Source organism: Zootermopsis nevadensis, unplaced genomic scaffold, assembly GCF_977971745.1.
Source record: "Zootermopsis nevadensis isolate Lab colony 2312 unplaced genomic scaffold, Znev_1.0 Znev_ptg000010l, whole genome shotgun sequence".
In the NCBI taxonomy this organism is placed as follows: Eukaryota; Metazoa; Arthropoda; class Insecta; order Blattodea; family Termopsidae; genus Zootermopsis; species Zootermopsis nevadensis.
Window position 1 is genome coordinate 7,342,836 of NW_028259142.1, and position 23,588 is coordinate 7,366,423.

The following is a 23,588-nucleotide window of genomic DNA, read 5'->3' on the forward strand; positions in this document are numbered from 1 at the left end:
ATGTTACTGAAAATTCTCCCGTACATCTGTTTTGTTGACGTCACCAGTGACGCCATCATCCGGGCAAATAAGAGAAAAATAAATTCAACGACAACGATGATATCCAAGGTCACTATGGTCATTCTGATAACAATGTGATGACGTCACTGCATGTTCTAGGAATCATGGGTATTGGCATCATCGTCCGTCCGTCACATTGGCTATTATCGATTGTAGGAAACGTGGAATTTTTATTCTCTAGTGACATAATTACCATACCAAGTTTTTTGTGAATTCAGTCAGCTATTGTGGAGTTACATTAGTTTCTAGAATCACGGAGAGATGGAACACGATCTCGGTTAAAAGACGATATCGACAGTCAGACAGACATGGATGGGCCAATAAGATGTTTTTCGATTACGTTAAATCTTATAGAACACCTTATAATGGAATATTTGAGAGCACAATGGAGTGAATTTGTGAATTGGCTTCGAGTGCTTCACCCTTTGAAACCGAAGCTCGTCTAAATATTATTCAATAAATCAGTCCGTACCGCGAACAAAACAAAACACTTCACCATTACAAATTACAACTGGTTGACGCTGTTTAAGGAAATAATCCCTATTTACACTGAGAACAATCCGAAACCCATACATAGAAAACGCAGATTTATTAACTTTGTAAAGCAGGTGGTACATATATTTACCACTGGGTCTTAAAGGGTTGAGATAAAAGTCAAATGGTGGTTCTGAATATTTTAAGAATCAGGGTATGTGACGGTTAAAGCATTCTTAGACGGTTGTCAACTTTCAAAGGAAAACCTTTCACTTTATGCCTTTAATACATGAATTTTGTGATGCACATATCCCATTTTGATCAATTTCTTTCCCTATCCTACAACTTTGCTCCTACAGTGTTATAACACACGCATAAAAATCCAGAGATATTAAATGTTAACAGCTTCAGAACCTGAACTCTCAGATGTGCAGTGAAGAACGAGAAGAAAAAGAATAATGCGAGAGGAAATAGGGCAATAAAAAGGAGTTAGAAGAACAAGCAAACAAGAGGAAAAAAGTAATTGTTTTCATGTCGTTTTCATATCTCTGTTTTGTAGAAAACCATCATACCACAAAAACTGACTTCTTTTTCAATACACTAGCCGGTTAGTATACAAACTTATGTCAGATTATAATCGTTGTTGCTAATTAGGTCTGATATTTTCCCACATAATTTTTTCCGTCTAAATGTAATTCCCATGAGATACAGACGTTTAATTACCACAAATTAAATTAACTCTTTCATAAACCTGTTATTTAGAGTCAAACGATTATGGATTTCTTTAGAGTCAGGCTGTGTCCGACTACCTCCAACGATTTTATAAGTCGTGTTTAATAACGTAACCGCCTAACAGAAACCCCCCCCCCCTCGCCAACCGAGAGGGAAGTTATCTATATAAATATATTTATTTTTCATTAGTCACAAGTTCACAGAATCTATCAGTTACCTAAAAACAGAATCGATAGCGAATTTGGTACAGTTTTATGGAGATAATGCAGTTATTTTTATTTCTGAGAGATAACAAACGAGGAAAGGTAACAGCAAAGTTTTGTTAAACGTATCGTTTATTTGTCTTAGTGTACATTTGTTGCGAATAAAAATACAATGTCTAAAGTACCAAGTAACTACATACTATAGGCATAATATAGGTAGGCAAACAAGTTTTTCTGAACCTTTTTAGTTGTACCTTAGTATTATTCGCATTGAACTACACAAAATGGTGGAGGTACCAGCATTAATTTGAGGCAGATAAATGTGGACAGCGACAAAGAAAAAACCAAAATAAAATACACAGTCGAGTTGAAATATCTTACATCTGTAGGGCTTATTCTCAGTTGGATAAAATGATAAGTAAATATATAAGGGGAAAACTGAAAATTTATGACTTACATTATAAGGTTCAATAATATGGAAATTGTTGTTTTTATTGGTTGTGACGCCATGTTGACTTGTATGCAGATACTAACTTTTCGGAAGAACAAATTGCCTCCGGTATTCTCAATATGAAAATCACTGGATGATTTTTAAGTATGTTTTAACACTTGAAGATAATTTTTAAGTCGAAACATGTAGTGTACAATAAAACTGATTATATTCTAGTATAGATACTGTTTTCTGCGTGTTTAACGGTGTAATCGTTGTAACACGACAGGGGTGAGATTACCAATCCGGAGGAAGTTCAACTTCTAGACAATGATTAAAGAACAGATGGTAAGAACACATTTTGGAACTTGACCATTTTAACCCCTGATCCTTAATTCATGATAATGATGATCATGTAGGAACGGAAAACAATTTATATACGAGTAGTAAGTGAGATTTAAGGTTCTCGCAGCGGTGAGTATGTAGATGGCCATCTTCTGGGATGCACCGTGTAGTCTTGTGGGAATTGACCGACGTTTCAGAGCACATCTGAAACACCGGTTAGTTTCTAAATTCACTGTCCTTCAACTAGTAATTTAGAATCCCCGTAGAAAATTTCACGTAAATCAGTTCAATATTTTTAGAGAACATGTTGACAGATGAGAACTTCTCCATTAAGCACCAAACGCTTAGATGTCGGACTACAAGCAAAGAACGCTGCTGTATTTTTGAGGAGAGTTGAGTACAGTTGCGTAAAAAATTATGAACCTCTGCTACAATATTTCCCATAAAATCACAGCTTCCTATTGGTCCATATCCTCTCTTCCTCTTTCCCATTTGACTTTCTTTCAAGTTCCTTTCTGCCCTTTGTTTCTTTTCTGTTTCTGTTCGTCCGTTACTTCTTTGCAGTATCTGATTACGGGCGTATTATCTTGCAGAGGTCGCTAGTAAACACAAAATATTATGCAAACCAGTGAACTGTAAGCGATCCGCAGACCTAAATAACCTTGCGATTCAAAGCTGCTCAATGATCTTAGACTGCTTTCACTCGTGAGCAACTCAACTGAGCGGCTCGCTGAGCCGGTATGCAGCTCATGCGGAGGCGATAAGCAATTCAGAGTTCGGCTTACATGACCCTCCGCTAGAGTTACCGACTTCACTCAGTCCTTCCAACAACATATATTAGAAGCGTTCATCAAATCATGTTGGAACTTGAAGAAGTCATCATCATCATCATATCCATAGTTTAGCCTATTATAGACTGTTCCGTCTCCAAGGAATGTTCTGTTCGTGTAAATAGGGTACAGTACTGTGCAGTTAAAATTCGTCATTCCAACGTTTCTGTGGGCGTCCTTTGCCTCGTTTGCCTTTAGGTTTGTATTTATACATTTTTTGTGGAATTCTATTGGCTTCCATTCTCTCTATATGCATTAGACAATTCCTTTGATGTTCACATATTGTATCCAACAAGTTAAAAGTTCCTAGTTTGCGTCTAATATCTTCATTTCTTATATGAGATGTTCTTTTATATCCAGCAATTGATCTTACAAATTTCATCTCTGCTACTTCTATTCGTTGCTTTTGTAGTTTGGTTAGAGTCCAGCATTCTGCGTCATAAAGTAGTGAAGGGACTGCCATAATATTGTAAAATTTAAGGATTGTTTTCTATACTGACTTCGCCTAATAAAGTTCTTCTAATGGTTCCGCATAAATGTTGAAATTTGTTTAATTTGTGATATAAATCTTTGGATCTATCTGTGCTAATTAAGTAGCCTAAGTATTTAAAATCGTTGACTTGTTCCTTAGGTACGTTTGCAATTAAAATTTTTGCTCTAGCCACCTCTTTTCCTACAAATGCAAGTATACCTTCGTTTTGTTCGTAGAGAAGTAATAGTAATATTTTATAGTATAAGTATTATAAATAATTAATAAATAGTGCCTATTACAAACAACTTACTGCGGGTTCTTTCCCCACAATGTGACTCACGTATAAATGTGTTGACTAGACTGACTTGATCTGCAGCTCAGTGAGCCGCGTGTGAAAGGGCTCTGGTTCAGTGTCGCTCGTGGTTTGAATTGCTCTGCGTTTTATTACGTTCCACGATGAACGTGAAGGCCAAGGTTGTCTGATGTCAATACTAACAGCAGTGATTATATCAGTAGAAATTAAACAGCATTAGCGGATTGAACTGTTTGTGAGTAAATGACACTGTTAGTGGATAGTTATTTATTGGCCTTCTTTATTCTATGGCTACATGAATATAAGGGTGACATTTGTTTTATTAGTAAGGGAGCAGTGTTTAGTTCTTGGTGGAGATTGGTTTGAATTTGATGTGTTTTAGGTAAACTATTGGATTGGTGGGATAAAAATCAAAATAATAAATTAAAATTGCTGTATTCCGGGTTGTTATACCGTGTAGTCTGGTAGAAATTTATCGACGTTTCAGAGGTACTTACTGCCTTCATCATCAGGGTGAGTATCGTCGCATCAACCCTGAAGACAGCCATCTTCATAATCAACACTGTATGCATCTGAAATCTTACAAAAGTATAAATATTTATTGTGAGTGAATTATATATATTTTATTAGTGGTAAATTAAATATTTGGTCAAATATTGAGTAAACAGTGTCTTCTGCGGTAGACGTTATAGTTTGATACTTTAAACGTTTACTGATGAATCTTCAGAACTGCAAACTGCTTAGTTCTGTTTTACAAATCATGAATCGGTTTAATTTTTCAACTAACTCAAGTGTGATCGATAATTTCTAAAAATTGTTTAAAGGAATTTCATTTCGTGTATTTTGTATTTAGTTACAAAAGTGTAAATTCTTTGTCCCATTTATCCGTGTTATCATTGTGTTAATTGGGAACATGAGATAAACATATAATTAATTTCCGGACGGTAAACCTGAAAGAAAATATCTGGGTACAGATGGAAGGACATATTGAAATGAACCTTAAAGAAAATATGGTTTGAGGATGTCGATTGGATTCATCTGACTCAGGATGTTGGGCCCTTCTGAACACTGTAATAAACCAAACTGTATCAGAAACGGGATTTATTGACTGATTGAACTACTATCAGCTTCTTAAGGAGGACTGTGCTCCATTCAACTGGTTAGTTTGTTCTCAGTTGTAACAGGCCGACTTTTGTGAAAATTTTCATTTATAACTTACTTACACTTGGTTTAGGATGTAAACAGTTTGACCATTTAATAACTATAGTACAGTCTCACTGTTCTGGCTTGTAGCTGGAATGTGTTCTTTGTTTTTAGAACAATTAATAAAGGCTTGATATCTGCAGTGGTCGTATCAGGAAGGAAATTGTGATTTGGAAAATATATGAACGTAAGCGATCGAAAAATGTCCCAAATTGTTGTTAAATGATAGTTGGCGTTTGGGTTTGTAATTCGAAACGGACTCCTCCAGCGTTGTACATCGAAGAAGACATACACATTACACGTACATCGCGAATCTGTAGATTCGACATTCATCAGAAGTAAAAGGCAAGTTGATCAGAGGAGCTGGAGAGGTATCAGATAAAGAAACATATTGTCCACATTGCAAACATCATTTTCCATCTGAATTACTCTGTAATTTGCTGTTTCAGTTCCAAAAGCGGTAATGTCTTTGGATTACATAGTATATGCGTCTTCCTTCTGCCCAGCAAGCTAGTAGTGACGTAGGCGAAGCTCACAATTGGTCACGCGTACTGTTTGAAGACTTTATGTAAGTTCTGAGGCAACCTGGAGGATAAATTTTAAACTGGTCGTATGCAAATAAATTTGCGAAAAATAATGTTTATAAATCTGGATCAGTGCGGTGTTAGGTGTTGGTTAGTTGGAAACTTCCCCATCCCTTCCTTGAAATCAAATATCTGTATGGCCTGTTAATAATTAATTTCAGATTCCTTCACAGGATATTTTCAAACTGCTGTAACGAACACAAAAAATATTAACATTGTCATTGTTTCAAATTGCCTTGGTTCTACTCAACGAGATAAATTTAATTTTATCCTACAGAACCTTTTTTACAAGCGAGAACCCTGTAACCATACGTTGTGTTATGATGCAGCAGCCCTCGGGTTTACATTGCTTTGTTTCGGTCAGAATCAAAAACATAAATAACCACCAATTAAGTTCTAACTACTGTTATACGTCATAAAACAGCATGTGTTGAATAGTTATGAGAAGGCAGATAGCAAAATTCCCTTCTTCCTTCGCCCACCGATAGTCCTCTGTGATGTACCGAGCCGCCTGCATTTAATAAGCTCTTTTACTCCCTATTATCTTCATGATTCATTCCTCAGTCATCCTTTGAAAGTTAACTGTCCAACTCGTTAAGAACTTTCTTGATTGTAACAGACTCTAAGATTCGTTGTCGTTCAGAACACCCGCCATTTGGCTATAATCTGAGTCAGATGAATTAAGTTCACAAAATTCACTCCAATGTTCTCTTAGATATTTGTATTTCATTATAAGTTCGTTCTGCCATCTCCGCGTGGTCCTAAGAACTAACATAACTTGGAAGGGGGTGATTGGATTATAACCAAATCATGTATAGTGATTATGCCACAGGAGGTTCATCAAAATCAGTTCTTTTATAATTTATTACGATGGATAATAACCAACGTGAGGCATGCTTAAGTCATGATGATATTATTCACGATGATGTCTTCGCCGGCGAAGTCAACGAAACGGATAACTGGACGAATTTTTATGAAATTTAACATGACGTTAGGAAGTTGGGGACTACTCAAAACTGTCTTCTAGATTGTAGCCCCGTGTAGACTGGTAGAAGTCAACTAACGTTTCAGAAGTTTTTGTTGCCTCTGCTAATCGTCCTGATGATGGTAACAATTTTAGGACATTACAAGGCGTCTTCGAAGCGGAAGTTCCAGCAGTTGGTATAAAGTCAAAACCACCGTGTATGGACTGTGACGAGCCGCCACTGACGTCTTCCGAGGCGGACTCATCGTTATCTGTTCCCGTAGTGCGGGCGTGCGGACTGGCATTATCTGTAGGGATGGTAAGGATTTATACCTTGCTCAACACCTCCAGTTCAGACCGCGCGCTGATTTGCATGACCCAGATAAGCGAAATACTTAACTTCCGCAGAAAACTTAACGCATTTATCTTGTCTGAATATCTCCAGTTCATGAGGCTACCGGCAGTTATATAGAGAAAAGCGATTTAGCGTCGAATTATTGCGTACGGTATAAGATATTCATTGGACCTATATTGAAAGTGAAAGTTCATCTTTACAGTAAATCCAGACCTTTGGGTTAATTCCAGAACACAGAGTTCCTTAAATTGCTGGTAGTCACTAAGCTAGCCGAGTAGCCCAATTACAATGTTCTTATTAAACTCCCATTATCCATCACCCTGCTCTTGAGAACACGCCACTGGACCGTCTCCTGAGAAAGTTGAACGTGTTTGAATTGTGATCTGACGAGAATTTTGCCTCTATCCGGTAGTAAAAATGTTTTGATTGCTAGATCTTGTATCGGCTTCATGAGGTTTATTGCAGATCCAAATTGAAGTCAGTAAATTTTACAGACCTTGAATAAGAAAGGTTCTAGGGACTTCTTCAGAGAATAGAGGTTTGGTATTTGGAAATATATGTGAAATTTTGAACACAAAGTTTAATATTCTTAAATTAATCACTACCGGATTTTACTAGTCTTGTTTTCTGATTTACACTCCTGGTACGTCCAAAGCTAGAATATTCTTACGATGTAATAATTTCCGCCCATAAGATTAATGTCTGGCTTTCTCTTTTCTCTTGTTTTTTTTTTTCGTTATCTTACCTCAATTGGAGAGTGACTTGAGAGAAATGCGGAATCACAGGGATAACTACTTCCTGTAGGCCATCTCCAATTCGGACAACATCTTCGCATTTACCTAATGACGAGAAAGGGGGGCGTACTTTCAAAGTGTTCTTAAATAGAGAAAAAATTTAGATATGAAATTCATTAGAATAATTTTACCTCAGCTCATTTCTGAAGACGTTATCTTTCCTTCTCTCATCCATCTCTTATTAAGGATATGCAAATTGTGTTCGGGACTTTGTCTGACCTGGCATCATGATCATTATCGCAGTGACGTGAACGCGCATCCGGATATAAAAGCCGAGGCGCTGTATATTCAGACGAAGTTAACTTGATTTTGTCCGGGCTTCTAGTTGGCTTCTTAAACGCCCAGGACAATAACCTTAAGCTGCAGGTGAACCAATGTGACTAAAAGGTTTAAATAACTACCATGAACCGTTAAAACGTTTCATGAGGATGTGAATTTTGTTTCGCGAATGTAAATTAATTATCATATCTAACTCCAATAAACCCTGCTCGTGTGAAGATAATTGTCTTCTGTGATGATGTGTCGTGTAGACTTGTATAAATGTAGAAATTTACAGAATTTTCAGAGGTACTTACTGCTTCTATCGTCATGATAATCACCCTGATATTTCCTGCTGTGAGAACACAAAATTTCACCTTCTTCCTAGTAATAAAATTACATGGCATAGAGTCCGTCTTCAAGAGTTTATAATCGCGTATTTGTTTAAGAGATTTTCGAAATTTTATAGAGACCTAAGGTTCATTACCATGTTCAAAACAATCCACTGCTAGTCCTACCCGGAACCAGACGAATCCCCACCCCTAGTTTCCTCGCACCTCGTCGTCTAGAAATTAGCTTTCTAGCTCATATTCAAAACTTTCCTGGTTAGACGTCCAACAAAGTAATCTCATCTATATAAGCAAGTGCTGATTCGTAGTTTTGTTATTTTTTTAGTAATCGTTTGCTATTAACAAGTTTTGAATCTCGTGGAATAATATATAATCGTTTCCAAGGTAATGCTGTTAAGGGATTTTGAGTTTTGCATATATCTGTATAATAATTGATTGTAGTTGTGATTATTTGCTGTTAAAGAATTTTTAGTACTTTGGGATAATATTATGACTAGATATGTTTACTGATTTTATCTTCCTCGTCAATTTTGACGGAAAATGTACTAGGATTGGTATAATGAGTCACTCTGTGTCAGAAGTCTTTGCGGAATCCCTGAAATGTGTTTGGCTCATTCTGAACAATTTAGATTATCTTCTGTATTACGTCACCAAAGAGTCATGTAGGTTGTTTACCGACGTTTCGGAGAGACGTGCTTTTTCCATCTTCAGCTTCGAAGTGTCATATAACGTGATATCACTAGGAGGGAGTGACCTGTCGCTCAAGAGAAAATTATTCTAATTACAATATGTTTAAACGTAACTCTTTACATAAAAATGTAACGGATGAAATTTTAATTTTCCAGGGTGCTTCTGCGACACGGTGAGATCACAAAACGATTCTAAGAAATTTGCTCCTTTATATTCTACCCAATTCCAAGTGTCTAGTCTATAATTAACGAAATGTTTAATTGCAAATTAAGCCATTGAGGCTTAATTTAATTAGTATAAAGACTTAATGGTATATAAATCAGTAGAATAAATTGTTTATATGTCAGAAAGTAGCCTGTGGCCGGAAATTACAAAGCGTGCTTAGGGTTAATTTGAAATGTTTTGTGCCAGCAAGAATTATTAATCCAGTTCCAACAACGAGTTCACTAGTCCAACGTTAGTCAGTTGATAGAGATCACGAATTTCTACACATTATATAACTCTTCTGTGTTTCGTGTAAGCCTAATGAAATTATAATATTATGATTGAATAAAAGCTCGTATACGGTTTCCGTGTAATATTATTAATAATACCTTAAAATATACCACGGTATTTTCTGTTAATATCCTCCCAATTTATTATAAACAGTATTTATTACATTATATTTGACTTTGCCTAACGATATTTGATACATCATCGTGAAATAGAGATACATACCATACTAATTAGTTTTGTGGAAAATGACACGATGAAGTGAATGTTATTGTGTGACGAGTTAACAATAATATCGACTCTCAGTAACAAACAGCTAAACCGTATATAATATGCTATGTAAGTTTAAGTGTACCCTGAAAAGTAATTAATGTCATGTCGCAAGGCTTTCCTTAAAAAAAGTTATACCTACTAAGATGATCAATAAATTTCCTGCCTTTGTAGAACAGGAATGTTCGTTGTCCTCTTCACAAAAGCGTTCCATTGGGTTCTGGTACGTTAGTGGAGGAGCTGTGTACTTGAGGTGGCAAGGTCAGTGTATTTGTCTTGTTTGGGCTTTCAGTCCGATTAGCTCCTTGTCCTTCCTGGAGGCAGACGAAACATTGTAATATCGTACAAGTGATTCGCTCCTAGCCTTTCCCTTGAAAATTGCACGGCCAAAAACCAATACGATCTCGAACTCTTCCTTTTACATCTATTAAAATTCGTCGTTCACTATTCACCTGAGCTATTGAAAGTGTCATTAAATAAATCATAAATAAGATAAATGAAACATTAACAAGTCCTGAACGAGATTAGAAACCGCATTTTGTTAGGTTAGGTTTCTTTCCATTCAATTTAACTGCAGACCTTCGTGTTTGACACTTTATTCTTCCCCTTTTCTTCAACTCCAGAGTGTTTGAATACAGACATTTTATCCTAACTCGTATGAAGTAATATGTAACGTATGTATGTGTTCTTAGTTCATAAATGAAGTTGCCATATTGATGGCCGTCTTCAAGTCACTTGAACCTTTTTGTTGTTGAAGAAGATTGAAAGGAACAATTGAAAGCTGAATCGACTGTACCACACGCTCGATACGTGGAGACTTTTACCTGGCTGAAACTAGGCGGACAGGGGGCCACAGAAATCAATAGTCGGCAGCTATAATAGTAACCACTTTAGTAAGAAAACATTGACTCCTGTCTGAGCTTTGCCTTATACAATCACATGACAAGTTAGGCGTAATTATTAGTCACGACATAGGGTTAATCCTGGCTAAACGATTCCGTTAGTATAATCGGTCACGCAGCGCGCTACAATGATGGCACATTAAATTACTAAAGCACCAGAAGACAATGTGTTTATGTGTATGTTTCTTTTTACCCAAACTTACAAACCAATCGAGTGACTTTTATTATACTTGGATTGTTCCACTGGAGGTTACCTAACCTATTTTCGTGTATCAGTTTATCAATATGGCAGTAATGCGAATTTTTTTGTTTAGAGTGACATTATGGTAACTTGTATAGGGAATTTTAATTTTTCATCATATTGTACAAGTATCAGAGAGAGAAAAATGTTTTATGGTAGCTTTGTAGACTAGTGTAACAAAATGTAAGACTTGAGGTTCTCACAGCGATGAGTATGAAGATTTCCGTCTTCTGGGTTGTTGCGCTGTGTGGTCTGGTCGATGTTAACCAACGTTTCAGAGGTCATACTGCCTCCGTCATCAGAGTATGAAGATTTCCGTCTTCTTGGTTGTTGCGCTTTGTAGTCTGGTCGATGTTAACCGATGGTTCAGAGGTCATACTGCCTCCGTCATCAGGGCGATGAACCTCTGAAACGTTGGTTAACATCGACCAGAATACACAGCGCAACAACCCAGAAGACAGAATTGTTCATACTCTGATGACGGAGGCAGTATGACCTCTGAAACGTTGGCAAACATCGACCATACTATACAGCGCAACAACCCAGAAGACAGAAATCTTCATACTCTGATGACGGAGGTAGTATGACCTCTGAAACGTTGATAAACATCGACCAGACTACACAGCGCAACAACCCAGAAGACAGAAATCTTGTAACAAAATGTTTGCCATGAGAGATAGACTATAAAGACGCAATTGCGAACCGTTTTACCTAGTCATGATAAATTTATTATTGTTATAAAGTCTAGGACTAAATGTACTCTTAACTTAGTGGTCATTTTTAATCATATTTGACCGAACGAGTGTACCGTTTGTGGGATGAAGAAAATATTTCAAATTAAGTTCTGATATTGGTGATTGTGGTAGCAAATATTGTAAACGAGATTATGATGGTGCCTATGGTGGTGTCTCGCGGTGTCTGCGTTTGACGGAAATCTGGAGTCAAAGGTTTTTTCGTGTTTTTTTTACAATTCGCAGGAATCTGGCTTCAATCGCAGTGAAGAAATTTTCAGATTCAATTTTCTTTATAAATAAATTTTGTACTTTTAATCCGATTTTGAAAGACAGAGCTCCAGTAAATTCTGTTACTGTTCAACACAGGAAAATTTCTTCCTCGTAAATGTTTATGGAACGAGACAAATTAGTAATATTATGTACAAAACTTTATGCAATCATTTAAACTTTGTATAATCAGTATTATTTATTACGTTAAAAATTTAATACGCATTTGAACTACAAGACTTGAAGTTTATGTACGGCGTATGACTATTCTGAGTGAAAATGTGCCCTATAGTAGCCGCCAGGCGTTGATACCTTTACTACGATGCGTGTTCTGAGCTGTCTTCACTCGCCCGCGTTTCGCTGTCTGTGTTGTAACCCTGAAGCATGCAATTTGGCGTCGATTATGTTTATGTGAGTTTGAAGCGTTCAAATAAAAATGATAGCCAGAAACTATTCACTGAATTTTTCCTGCAGCAGCCGACTCTCGACTTTTACTGGGTATTACAAGATACCACGGACTTTATACCTTATAGTTTAAAGGCCTACTTCTCCGATTTCTTAGACCAGAACAAAAGAGCTTGGCACTCCAATAAAGGTTATATGTCTCGACTTACTTAACGTCATGTAATCTATATAAAATTCAATACCGAAACACTGAACTGTTGTCAGCAGTGGGAAGAAAGTGTTTGTTCGTCACAATAATATCGCATAGCCATAAATACACAATGAACCACGTCGAGTATTTGATCGACAGTAACAGTGACGTTCGATATTCGTATACTAACAGTTGGAGTGGCATACTGTTCCTTACCTTTCATATTTTATAAGAACAGGCAGCCAGCCAGCATGGCTCCCTGATAACTTTAGTATTAAAATAATTGGCAAGTTTCCATGGGTACGAAACTAGCGCCACTTAATACGTTTTTATTTTTTCAGAGTTGTGTGTAAATGAACGTCTTCAAAATACAGCGTGTTTTAGAATGAATGTAGGTGGCTATATTTGTTTATATTTGGTGTATCAGTTACATCAATAAAATAACTAGTTATATGTAGAGGAACACTTCAAGTTCCACACCTATATGAAGGACGTCATTTATTGACCACTGCAATGCTGCCGTATTTATTAATGTAAAATGGCGTCGCTACTGTTAACCGTCAGTGGCCCCAACTTAGAGAAGAATTTTTCGCTCTGCTCTTCCTACAGGATTCGGCATCACCACATTTCTGCTCCCCGTGAGAGCGATTCTCGATAATCAGTTGACTGAAATTAGCAGACGGCGTGGGGGACGGACACCTTGACCACAAAACTCCCCAGACCTGTCACTCCTTCATTTATTTTTCAGGGGTTTCATTAAAGTTGCTTCTACAGACCACCAGTTCCAAAATCCTTGCCAAAGATGCGAGACCAGATTTCAAATTCTTACATAAAAATCGCTGCAATGCACGTGGGAGGAATTTTATTATCTCCTAGACATTTATCTCGTAAATTAAAAGAATGAACTGTTACTGTTCACCACACATCGTCAATTTTGTTTCAAAACATTTGTGTCACAAAATGCACGATATGCAGTGAACAAGGTCTGCTACAGGAAGTTCGGTCGCTTATTTCCACCTGTTTGGTTTTCAGTTAGACTGCGTTGTGTATATATTCAATCACTCCACACTTCAATCGCACTTGCAGGCAAGGCGTATCGCAGACAGAGCTCGCGTGTAATCATATTATTGAGTGTACACAACTCCAACTCTGAGCCAACAGCGCAAAGTGATTTATTGGTCTCGTTCGTGACTGCACCGCTTGGAGCGCTAGCACACTGTCGACTTGCAACACATGTCTCTTGCTTCTTTTAGATCATGTATTCGAATCCCACGTATGTACCCATGTTTGATCTGTTGTAGCGGTTCATATGGCTTCGTGGGAGGTGTGGAGTTTGAATTATGTCTTCCGTCCAACCGATCTGATTGATGTTTTCCGTGGCTTAATTCAGTTTCTCCATACAAAAGCCTGGGCAATGTGTCAATATTGTTCACTGTTACATGTCTTAGGGTTTACTTGTTTATTCTTGTAATCATATATTTCGTATTACATCCTATTTGACTACATTAGTCGATAAAATAACCTAACGTCTGACAAATATTGTTGATGAGGTTTGTTAAACTTCATTTTTCTTTCACAGGAAGATTTTAGATGGAATCTGTCGTACATATAACATTGTTAGTATTTGTTACGATGTCCCCTCTGACAGATGTTAGCAGTGGCTTTACATTCGTTACACTACATTGATTTTAATTATTACAGTAGGCTTACTGAGTAATTCTTTATTTTCTTCAGCTTTTAGGCAATACGTCCTCTGGTGTGTTCAGATTAGAAATGAACTTGAGACTCACTGCGATCAAGTCAATGTTGTCTTCTGGTTGTGTTGCTTGTAACATCGTAGCACGACACCAGCATTTATTTACCCACAAACATGGAGAATATCAATCAAAGCTACTTCTTCAGTTGTGACTTCATAGATAATCTCTGTTGGGTCGAACGCATTTCATGCTACAAATTTATGAAGTATGGCCTTCCGACTAAATGTCTGTTTACGTAAATTTTCCACTTTGCATTTACGTTTTGTCTTATCGTGCATTTTTCTTTGGTGTCCGGCATTTCCCCGTTTTCCCCTACTGTTGGACACGATATCGCAAAAGCTACTTGTTGTTAGTGCTTATTTTAAACGGTTTTGTGCTCGTAGTCCATGATAGCCGCTATTGTGTTGTTAGACTAAAGGAATGCTTGCATGTAGTGTACAGGTAGATCATAACATTAGAATCTGCCATGTCTCAATCAGACTGCGTCACATGACAAAGAAACTTAGTAGGTATGAGAGCCCCCTACAGATCTGGGTTGTTGCATGTTAGCTATACTACAACATCTCAATCAAGTAAAAAGCGGTACATGAAAAGCGAGGAGGGGAAGAAAAAATAATGAACGAGTTCGTGGAGACCAAGTAAGTTCATTGTTCAGCCCAGCGCGGTCGGTCCATTGTGTTTTGTTGTGTCCGTTCTGCAGTGGGAGCCGAATCACGAAACCTGCTGTACGCTTCTTGTACCACCATTTTGCTGATATTGATTTATCAGAGCGGCTATTAAAGCCAATTTGCCAACGGTCTGAACGCTTTTTAGAAATCTTTAGGATCCTCAAAGAGAAGCAGAAATTCACGCGACTCAGCGTTACGAACCTGTCCCGGAAATCAACGAGCCTTGCTGACGCACTCAGTGTCTGTGATGACGAAATGTAAAGAAACGCTTGTGTTAATACTGCGAACAGAATCAGACCATCTTTACTTCGGACCAAACCGATCCTCTGAAACAACATATCTCATTACTTGTTTATTAGTTGTAAGATTTGAGGTGTTTACGGCGGTGAGTCTGAAGATGGTTGTCTTCTGGGTTGTAGCGCCGTGTAGTCTGGTAGACGTCTACCAGACTGCACGGCGCAACAACCCAGAAGACAGCTTTTTAGTAGTTGTGTCTTGTTTTGTAGAGGTTTCAGGATGTAATCTTGACAAAGATGGCGGTTGTACTGGATGAGAATTTTCGTGGTTTTCGTCATAAACCTGTTGGATAGTAACATTAAATAAGTCATATTTATTTCGTTTAACTACGTTCTAAATTATTTCAAAACCTATGCTGTATTTAACGTACAAATAAGGCAAAATTTTTGTAAATATATTATTGTACTTTGTGGTTTCTTAAAATTAGGTTAACCAAAATACATTTTACTGTGTCCACGATGGAGAGATTGATTCTTTAACGATTCCACATTAACTTTTTATTGTTTTGTAACTGTACATATGCCTAATGGATAGTTTGTAGAAGAGTTAAACCAGTCAAATGCAGGAAAAACAGATATATTTATTTATGTATGACATGGCACAAAATCAATACGTTTGGTTCGTAACACCGCATTAATATAGGGCAGTTGCTCACCAAAGACTAATTATCTCAATCTGATCTCCACAGCAAGTACATAGTATGACGTTTCCGACTGTTGTCATAAACTAAACACCAAGCCGATTAACACACTAACGGTCTGACTCGAATTCTTGACAAAACTATTTCAAACTTTGGTCGAAAATCGATATCCTGGTATTTTTCACTACCTCAGAGTTCTATTAGTGACTATAGCGGTAACATATTGCTCTCGACTAAATATATTCAACAGCAGAAACTCTTATTGTGTAAAATATTATCTTGGTATATATGAATATGCGCGGTGTGAGGCATGGGCGTGGGCGTTGTTCTCTTGGATCCACTCAAGTTATGGAAGTTTGTCGGCGTCTTCCTGTGTTATACTGTCCTGCGTAGGTAGAGGTCTTGCGACGTGCTCATCATTCGTCCACGGAGTCCTACCAAATGTCGAAACTCCTTCACAATTTCAGTAGTAATTCTGAATTTAAACAAGCAATATGGACGTAGTCCGCAAGAGTATAAAGACGTTTAATACATTAATATTGAAATCATTCTAACAAGAACTTGAAAATAATCGTATGACAGCCATGATTGCAAATTATTCCTTAGAGACATAGACTTAGGCTATGTTATTTACGTTGTAGTAACCAACTAGCTCCATCCAGTATGATTCTTTCTTAGAAGCTAGTAGTCATCACAAGAAATATTTCAGCTTTTATGGAACCAGAAGTTTAATTATTGTGTTTTCGAGAGGTAGAAAATATTTCGTAACATGGTAAAGATTCTGTCGACTTTCCGTACTCTTATTCTCCACGATCGCTTCCTTCCACATCCTTCCCAATTCATTATGCACTATCATCCTCCCATTCGATGCTGTATAGTCTGAGCTACTGAAAGAGCATATACTCTCCTCATCTACAAGCTGCGACCTTTACTAGGATACACAAATATACATTTATGTGTGAAGATAATCGGAGACATCTTATCTTTGCTTGGTAGTGTACACGATACATTCGCTCTAGACGTAACCTTTCATGTTCTAGGCATTCCCTAGGTGATGTAGGAACCTAAATTCAACAGTTAAAGACTTCTAAACCCATGGCATGTGCAGTTAACATGGCTGCAGCTAAGATACATTTTCGATGTGCCCCGAGCTACAAATTAATCTGATTTTCCCTCTCGTATCATATTAAGTAATTATTGCGTAAGTCCTCAATGTTTTCTTGGAAATTGTGCAAACCTGCAACAGTTCCTGAAGGACGATCAATAGACAGCAGTTGCACTGCGTTCCGAGTTACCTAGAGATAACATATCTGTTTTGTAACTTAGCATCGGTCCTCTGAGCGTCTGACGATATTGATGCTGAATATTTGGCCAATAGCAGCAAGGATGCACACTGCGCTTGCGTATGCGAACTGAAGTAGATGAAGTCCACCCTCCCCCTTTACTCAAAGTTGCTGCGCTTGTCGCCATCTTGTGTCATTTAGAGACTGGCATCAATTTGCTACTATACAAATAATAGGACCATAAGAAGGCATTGATTAAACAGAGGGGGGACATGAATTAATGACAAACTAAGGCTATGTTCAATGATGATAATGATTATATCGCTGTAAAGACTTAGGACATGCGAGTCCATGGCTGTAAATGTTATTATAGACTATGCATTTTGGTCTGCCCGCGGTGGATTGATTGAAGTACTGGGTTAGACAATAACTGGGTGGTCCTTCGCGATTTAATACGCCATCAGCGTGGCTAAAGAGTGTGAGACACTGAGATACATTAGCCAAAATTGGTGGTATTTGGGAGGTCGGTCTACCCAGATACAGGTTATTTTAATTTAGGTTTTTCAGACTTTCGCTGAGTCTTTTGATGAAAACACCGCTTCCTTCCGCATCCCTTCTGATTCATCGTTTGTAAGGATATTGTAATATGTTATTCGATGCCCTACGCAGTTTACATTAACTGCATGAAGTTCAGTCCTTGAGAACATAACATTCGCTAAGCTAGTCAAAAAAGTTGCTGTCTTTTATAGAACCCCAGATCATTATCATGCTCACAACATGCCCAGTCAAGAGCAAACTATTTGATAATCCGTATATTATATGGTGACGAGAAACGAACAAATAGGTCTAGTATGTTAATTGGAGTATAAATAGACTCGTCTATGAGAACAAATAGGAGTTGGACTTATATAACTCGATTTTGAAACTTGACCAACGTAGTATTGTAACCGGAAGAGTGAGGAGGGAGGGTATGTGAAAACACCCCTCATGGTCTGACTGATGACACTACGAAAAGAGTCAGGACGTTTGTCCGTCACGCATATCAGGCTGCGTTAGACTTTTCTAAACACAGGTGTCGCTAGTAGGCGGCTGACTGAAATTTGTTTATGATGCTTGCTTTAGGTTTTATTTTTAATATTATTTATATTCGGATCTGGGTCAATACGTACATATTACACTTATAAATCATTAAAAATCTATGCATTAGTGCATTCATGTCTGTTATACGCAATTGAATATGATTTTAATCCCATATAATGCAACATGTTACTTATTTATTATATCTGTCTTCTGAAATAAATGTATATGTCTCCGTTTGGTTGTAAATATTCTATGATTTTATTAATCGCGGTTGAATGAATTATGACATACGATAATTTCTTTGTCTTGTTGCCACATGTTCTGAATTTATTCTGCCAAAGGCTAATGATTCTCTATTTTGCCGGCATGCTCCTTTGCGTATTAAGTATATTTGATGTTGAAGTGTCAATTAGTATATAATTTCCATTCCGTTGTCCACACGTGTAATATCCTTTCTGCACTGTGTGATGGTTTTGTCGGTTTACCCAAGCATAATATGATAATGCTGTTTAATTCTGTTTCTGTGACATATTGGTACCACGGCTTATCTGATTCTTTAAGACGAATGTTGACCGATTTGTTTCGTTACATTATCATGCATCGTATTAGTTGGGATCTTTGTGGTAGAACACTGCTTCAACTCGTAATATGTGATGTTGCTTCATGTAGACTATTCTTTTTTCATTCTTCGTCAGAATTAAATGTTTAATCTGTTACTGTTTATTTAAGATAGTTTTCGGTGCTTACAACTCGGTCTTGATTGGATGTTATTATTATTGTTATTACATTTATTTACCATTTTGCAGGGTATTTGCTTCTGTGTACAAGAGTCAAACTTTATTTTTGAAGTAGATAGTGCAGCAGTTATTTCTGAAAAACATTTTGTTTTTTAATATATGTTACATGCATTATAGAGATTTCGTATTCGGAATTATTACATATTTTACATGAGCGTCTTTCGAATGATGTATGATCCTATAATGGCGGTTTTCTGAAGTTCCCTGATGTCGTGTTCGAAAGGGATGTTGGCCAAATATTTTTTGAGTGACTTGGAGACAGTTTCAGTTGCTCCTACAATTATTGGAATTACTTTTGCTATTCTTCTTCTTCTTCTTCTTCTTCTTATTATTATTATTATTATTACAATTTATATCGATCATAACTCTTGCGTAACTTATTAAATATCGAATCAAAGAATTTCGCGAACATTCTTTTCAGAGAAAAATAAAATACTTTTCCTTAAGTCTTATGGTGTTTTGGATAATTGTAAGTTATGTATATCCCTTGTTATTGTTTAACTCCAGATAATTTGGACTGATATTCTTCAAATTTCGACCTTTCTAGTCCGTCTCACGTGTTTCAAAACTCTGTTATAAGAAAGCATAAAATGTTGGCATTTCCGATTTAAAAATCTGTATGCAATAACAAAACAAAAAAAACACTTTCTAGCTTGCATACATTTGTTCTGTGTTCGCTATCCCGCGATTTACAAACTTTTGAGTTACCAGTTTTCGCTACCATGCAAATTTATATCTATTTTCGGTTTATAAACATAATTTTTCCTATAACGAAGAACCAGTTGACTTCCTATTATTGATTCTATATGATTATTATGCTAATAGTAATTAAGGTTTTAAAAAATACAATTGTTGATTCTTTGTTTACATAATTATGATGTAATTATGTACTGTCTCTGCAGTAACCGATGTTAAAAGTAAACACTTCAGCAGTACTTTACAAAGTTAAATAAGTAATAAGTATAATGGAAAGTGATATTGCTCTTATTTATATGATTACATAGTATTGTAGCATACGTTAGAGAAATTTCGGGTGTTGTTCTGGGAGTATGGAACCACTCAGATTTTTTGCATTAAAATTAATGGGAATTTCTTTTTTTATATAATAATTTGATTCATTTATTTAAGTGCTTGACAACAGCCAGATAAGGCCAATAACAGGCAAGCACTGGAAAACAGTACAGGAATAAATATAATATAATAATTATTTTATTTCAATAATAATAAAAGTAAAAATATTACAAACACAAAAAAAAACAAATTAAACTAAATATTTAAATGTTCCATATTAAGTTATAACAACCAATTACAGGTAAACAGAAATTAAAGAAAACAAATTATGATACAAAGAAGAAAAACAAATGAAAAAGCCACAGTAGAAGTGAAATGTCTAAATAATATGAATAAGCGAAATACACTCCTTGTTGAAGATGTCGATGCGCTGACAGACTGCATTGGCAGCAGAAACACCTAGACGAGGGAATGGTCTTGAAACTACGATGAACAGAAAACGTGCAGTAGTCTCTAATGGATCTGGAGAGAACACGCAAGCAAACTGAATCCAAAACGGATAGGTAGCAAATTTTGCCCTTAAAAGTATTAATGAGAAAGAAAGCATCAAGATGGCTCTTCTTCAGGTGGAGAGAAAGGAGGTTTAACCCAACTAATACGTCTTCATAATTATAGTCACTTAGGCCATTAAAAAATCTGGCGTAACATAAAGCTGCAAATTTCCTTTGAATTCTTTCAAGTTTGGTGGAATCAGTGGAAGTAATGCGATTCCAGGCAACAGATCCATATTCAAATTTAGACCGAACATTAATTCAATTCGGTTCAATTAATTTATTTAAGTGCTTGACAACAGCTAAATAAGGCCAATAACAGCCAAGCACTGAACAACAGTACAGAATAAAATATAATATAATAAGAGTAAAATATTACAATTATAAAAACAAACAAATGAAACTAAATATATAAATGTACCATATTAATAATAATAGCAATTCAATTCATAATAATTCACAAGTAAAAAAAGTAAAGTTTGTCCCACTATACGCCATGTAATGAGCCAAATAATATGCCTAAGTAATATAATAATTAAATTAAATCAGTTTAATTATAAAACAATACATAAATAACATACAAAATATAATATTAATACTATCTTATATATTAATACTAAATAAAAACAGTGAACAATAAAAACCAGAAAAACTTACAAAATAAAAAACCTAAAATATGGACAAAAGAGAAATATTTAAATACAATAATTTCCTCAGTTCAACTGTTCATTACAAGTAAATGGGCTAGATAAAATTCATAAGGAAAATATAATGTTCACCTTAATAATAGTTTTCATCGAACGAATTACTTTTGTTAATCGAGAGATCGGTGTAAATGTGAAAGTATGTACGTACATGCCCTTCTACTTATATGCATGTTCTTAATGTGTCACGAGGTACCTGGATGAGAATGATAAGGCAGAGTCCACAATAGGGAGTTGTTACAGCTACTAAGGATTGGTTATACCTGAGAAGGCAAAGAAATGAGTAGTCTGACTCCACACAATCGTTTGGTGCGACAGTTTCCCTTAATGACAATAAACCCATCAATCACTAGGTCCTATACGTATCTCTGTACCGGGAAGGAAGCATTATGAGGCTTGCGGAAGAGATAAGCGAACATAGGAAAGGTGTTTCCGATAACCATAATAGCATAATGCGTTTTCTTTACTCAGAATTCGATAGACAATGGCCGATTCACTTGGAAACTCGTTATGGTTCGACCGGTCTGTTCGCTCCCAAAGCGTCTTACGTGGCGACATTGTTGCTGATAAGAAGCACGTTTCATATTAAACTTAAATACTGCTCAGACTTAGATTTACATTTGTCTAAAACGTTATTGAGCATTTATAATGCATGTAAAAAACTTTGAGAGTTTTGCTACACAATAAAACAAGATTTGTACTAGGTGTAGTGATTTTTTTAAAATCCTGACAATCTTTTTGAATAGCCCTGTATTTTAGACCTATAAAACCAAAAAGGAAACAGACTTTTTAGGGACCTTGCTTGAAAGTTGCGCTATTCAGGGTCTATTGTGTTATTTACCGCTGACCGACCCACATCCCTATTTGACTCGTGTCTGTCCTGAAATTGGAAAACCTCGTGCAAGATTTAAGGTATCGTAACTCATAAGACACATAAAAATGCAAATAATTTTAGATGTTGTAGTGTCAAGTACGAAGATTTGTGTGTCGGAAAGATCAATAAATCTGAGTATGAGCTTCTTGTAAATTAGGGGACATACTGGATCCATATGAACGAAAATTAAACACTTATAAAGACTTTTGGTGTAAACTCCGAACATTAAATAATTATTATCTAAATCTATTAATATTATCGTATATAAAGGAAAGAGATAAATGAAAGAAAATGACCATTTATACAGCTACAATTGTTCTGTTTTATGTAGCATACAAAAACATGATAGAAATATTTGTAGGAAGACACAGGCCCCACAGTGTGGTAATTTGTTAGCCCTGAACTCTGTGAAGTGTTCAAGCGCTCGTCGTGTTTCGGGCGCTGAACGTGTTTGTGCTTTCCCTCTCATACTTCGGCGAAGTGTTCAAGCATCTGTCGTGTTTCGGGCGCTGAACGTGTTTGTGCTTTCCCTCTCATACTTCGGCGAAGTGTTCAAGCATCTGTCATGTTTCAGGCGCTGAATGGGTTCCTGCTTATACTCACATGCGAAGGCGAAGTGTTCTTCGCCACCCATAGCATCGAGAGCTACCTCGGCTTCCATCAGGTGAGCCATTGAAGCACAACATACGAGTAAGTTTATAAACGACATTTTGTTTCACTTTGTTTAAGTAGATTTATGTTGTATGATCATGAAATGTGAGTTTCGACAAATATTAGGCAATATAATCATCCAACATATGTAACCATTGTGCCAGCAGGTAAAAAGAATTTGTAGTTTAAGGTTCGTTTCACAGCGAAACAAGCAAAACCCAAAACGATAATTTCCCACGTGGGAATTCCACGGCTGTCGATTTCCTATCCAGTTACTTCTACGCGTAAAAACGCCTGTAGGTCTTCATGCAATGTGCCCGTCATTTTTGTCCGATTTTAACAAAAATTGTTATGTTTATTGAAATTTTAATGCAATTCATCGGTATAAAATTCGATGAATGTCCGTCGAGCCTTTGAAGTTGTTACATGAAAACAGACGGACGGACAAACAAGCATGGTGAACCACAAAGGTGCTCTTCGGCAAGTCTGAGCAGTGAAAGCATCCGGACACTTGTGATGTGAACCGTACACAAATATTCACGACTCGTCAAAGGGAGGAATGCCAACAGTCAATGAATATAAAACACTGAAACAGAACAGTGCTTCTGTCCTACTAATGTTAGGGACTGCTGCACCTAACTTTAGTGTAGCAGACACCTCCTTGAACAGCTGCCATTTTGATTTAAAAAGCGGTGGGAAGATAACATTAAGACAAAT

The 23,588-nt window shown here is 36.6% G+C and overlaps 1 protein-coding gene across 6 annotated transcripts in view; it reads left to right on the plus strand.

Annotated features, from left to right (window-relative positions):
- ss (aryl hydrocarbon receptor spineless) overlaps nucleotides 1-23,588 on the plus strand; it is a 265,001-nt gene that overhangs the window by 194,865 nt on the left and 46,548 nt on the right. For 4 of the 6 annotated variants that reach the window (XM_087346402.1, XM_087346401.1, XM_087346400.1 and 1 more), the window contains one exon: nucleotides 22,795-22,884. In XM_087346402.1, the coding sequence (XP_087202528.1) occupies nucleotides 22,795-22,884 (90 nt within the window). Of the gene's footprint in view, nucleotides 1-4,001; nucleotides 4,095-22,794; nucleotides 22,911-23,588 lie in introns of those variants that run through there. The other 2 variants (XM_087346405.1, XM_087346404.1) reach the window with 2 other exon arrangements.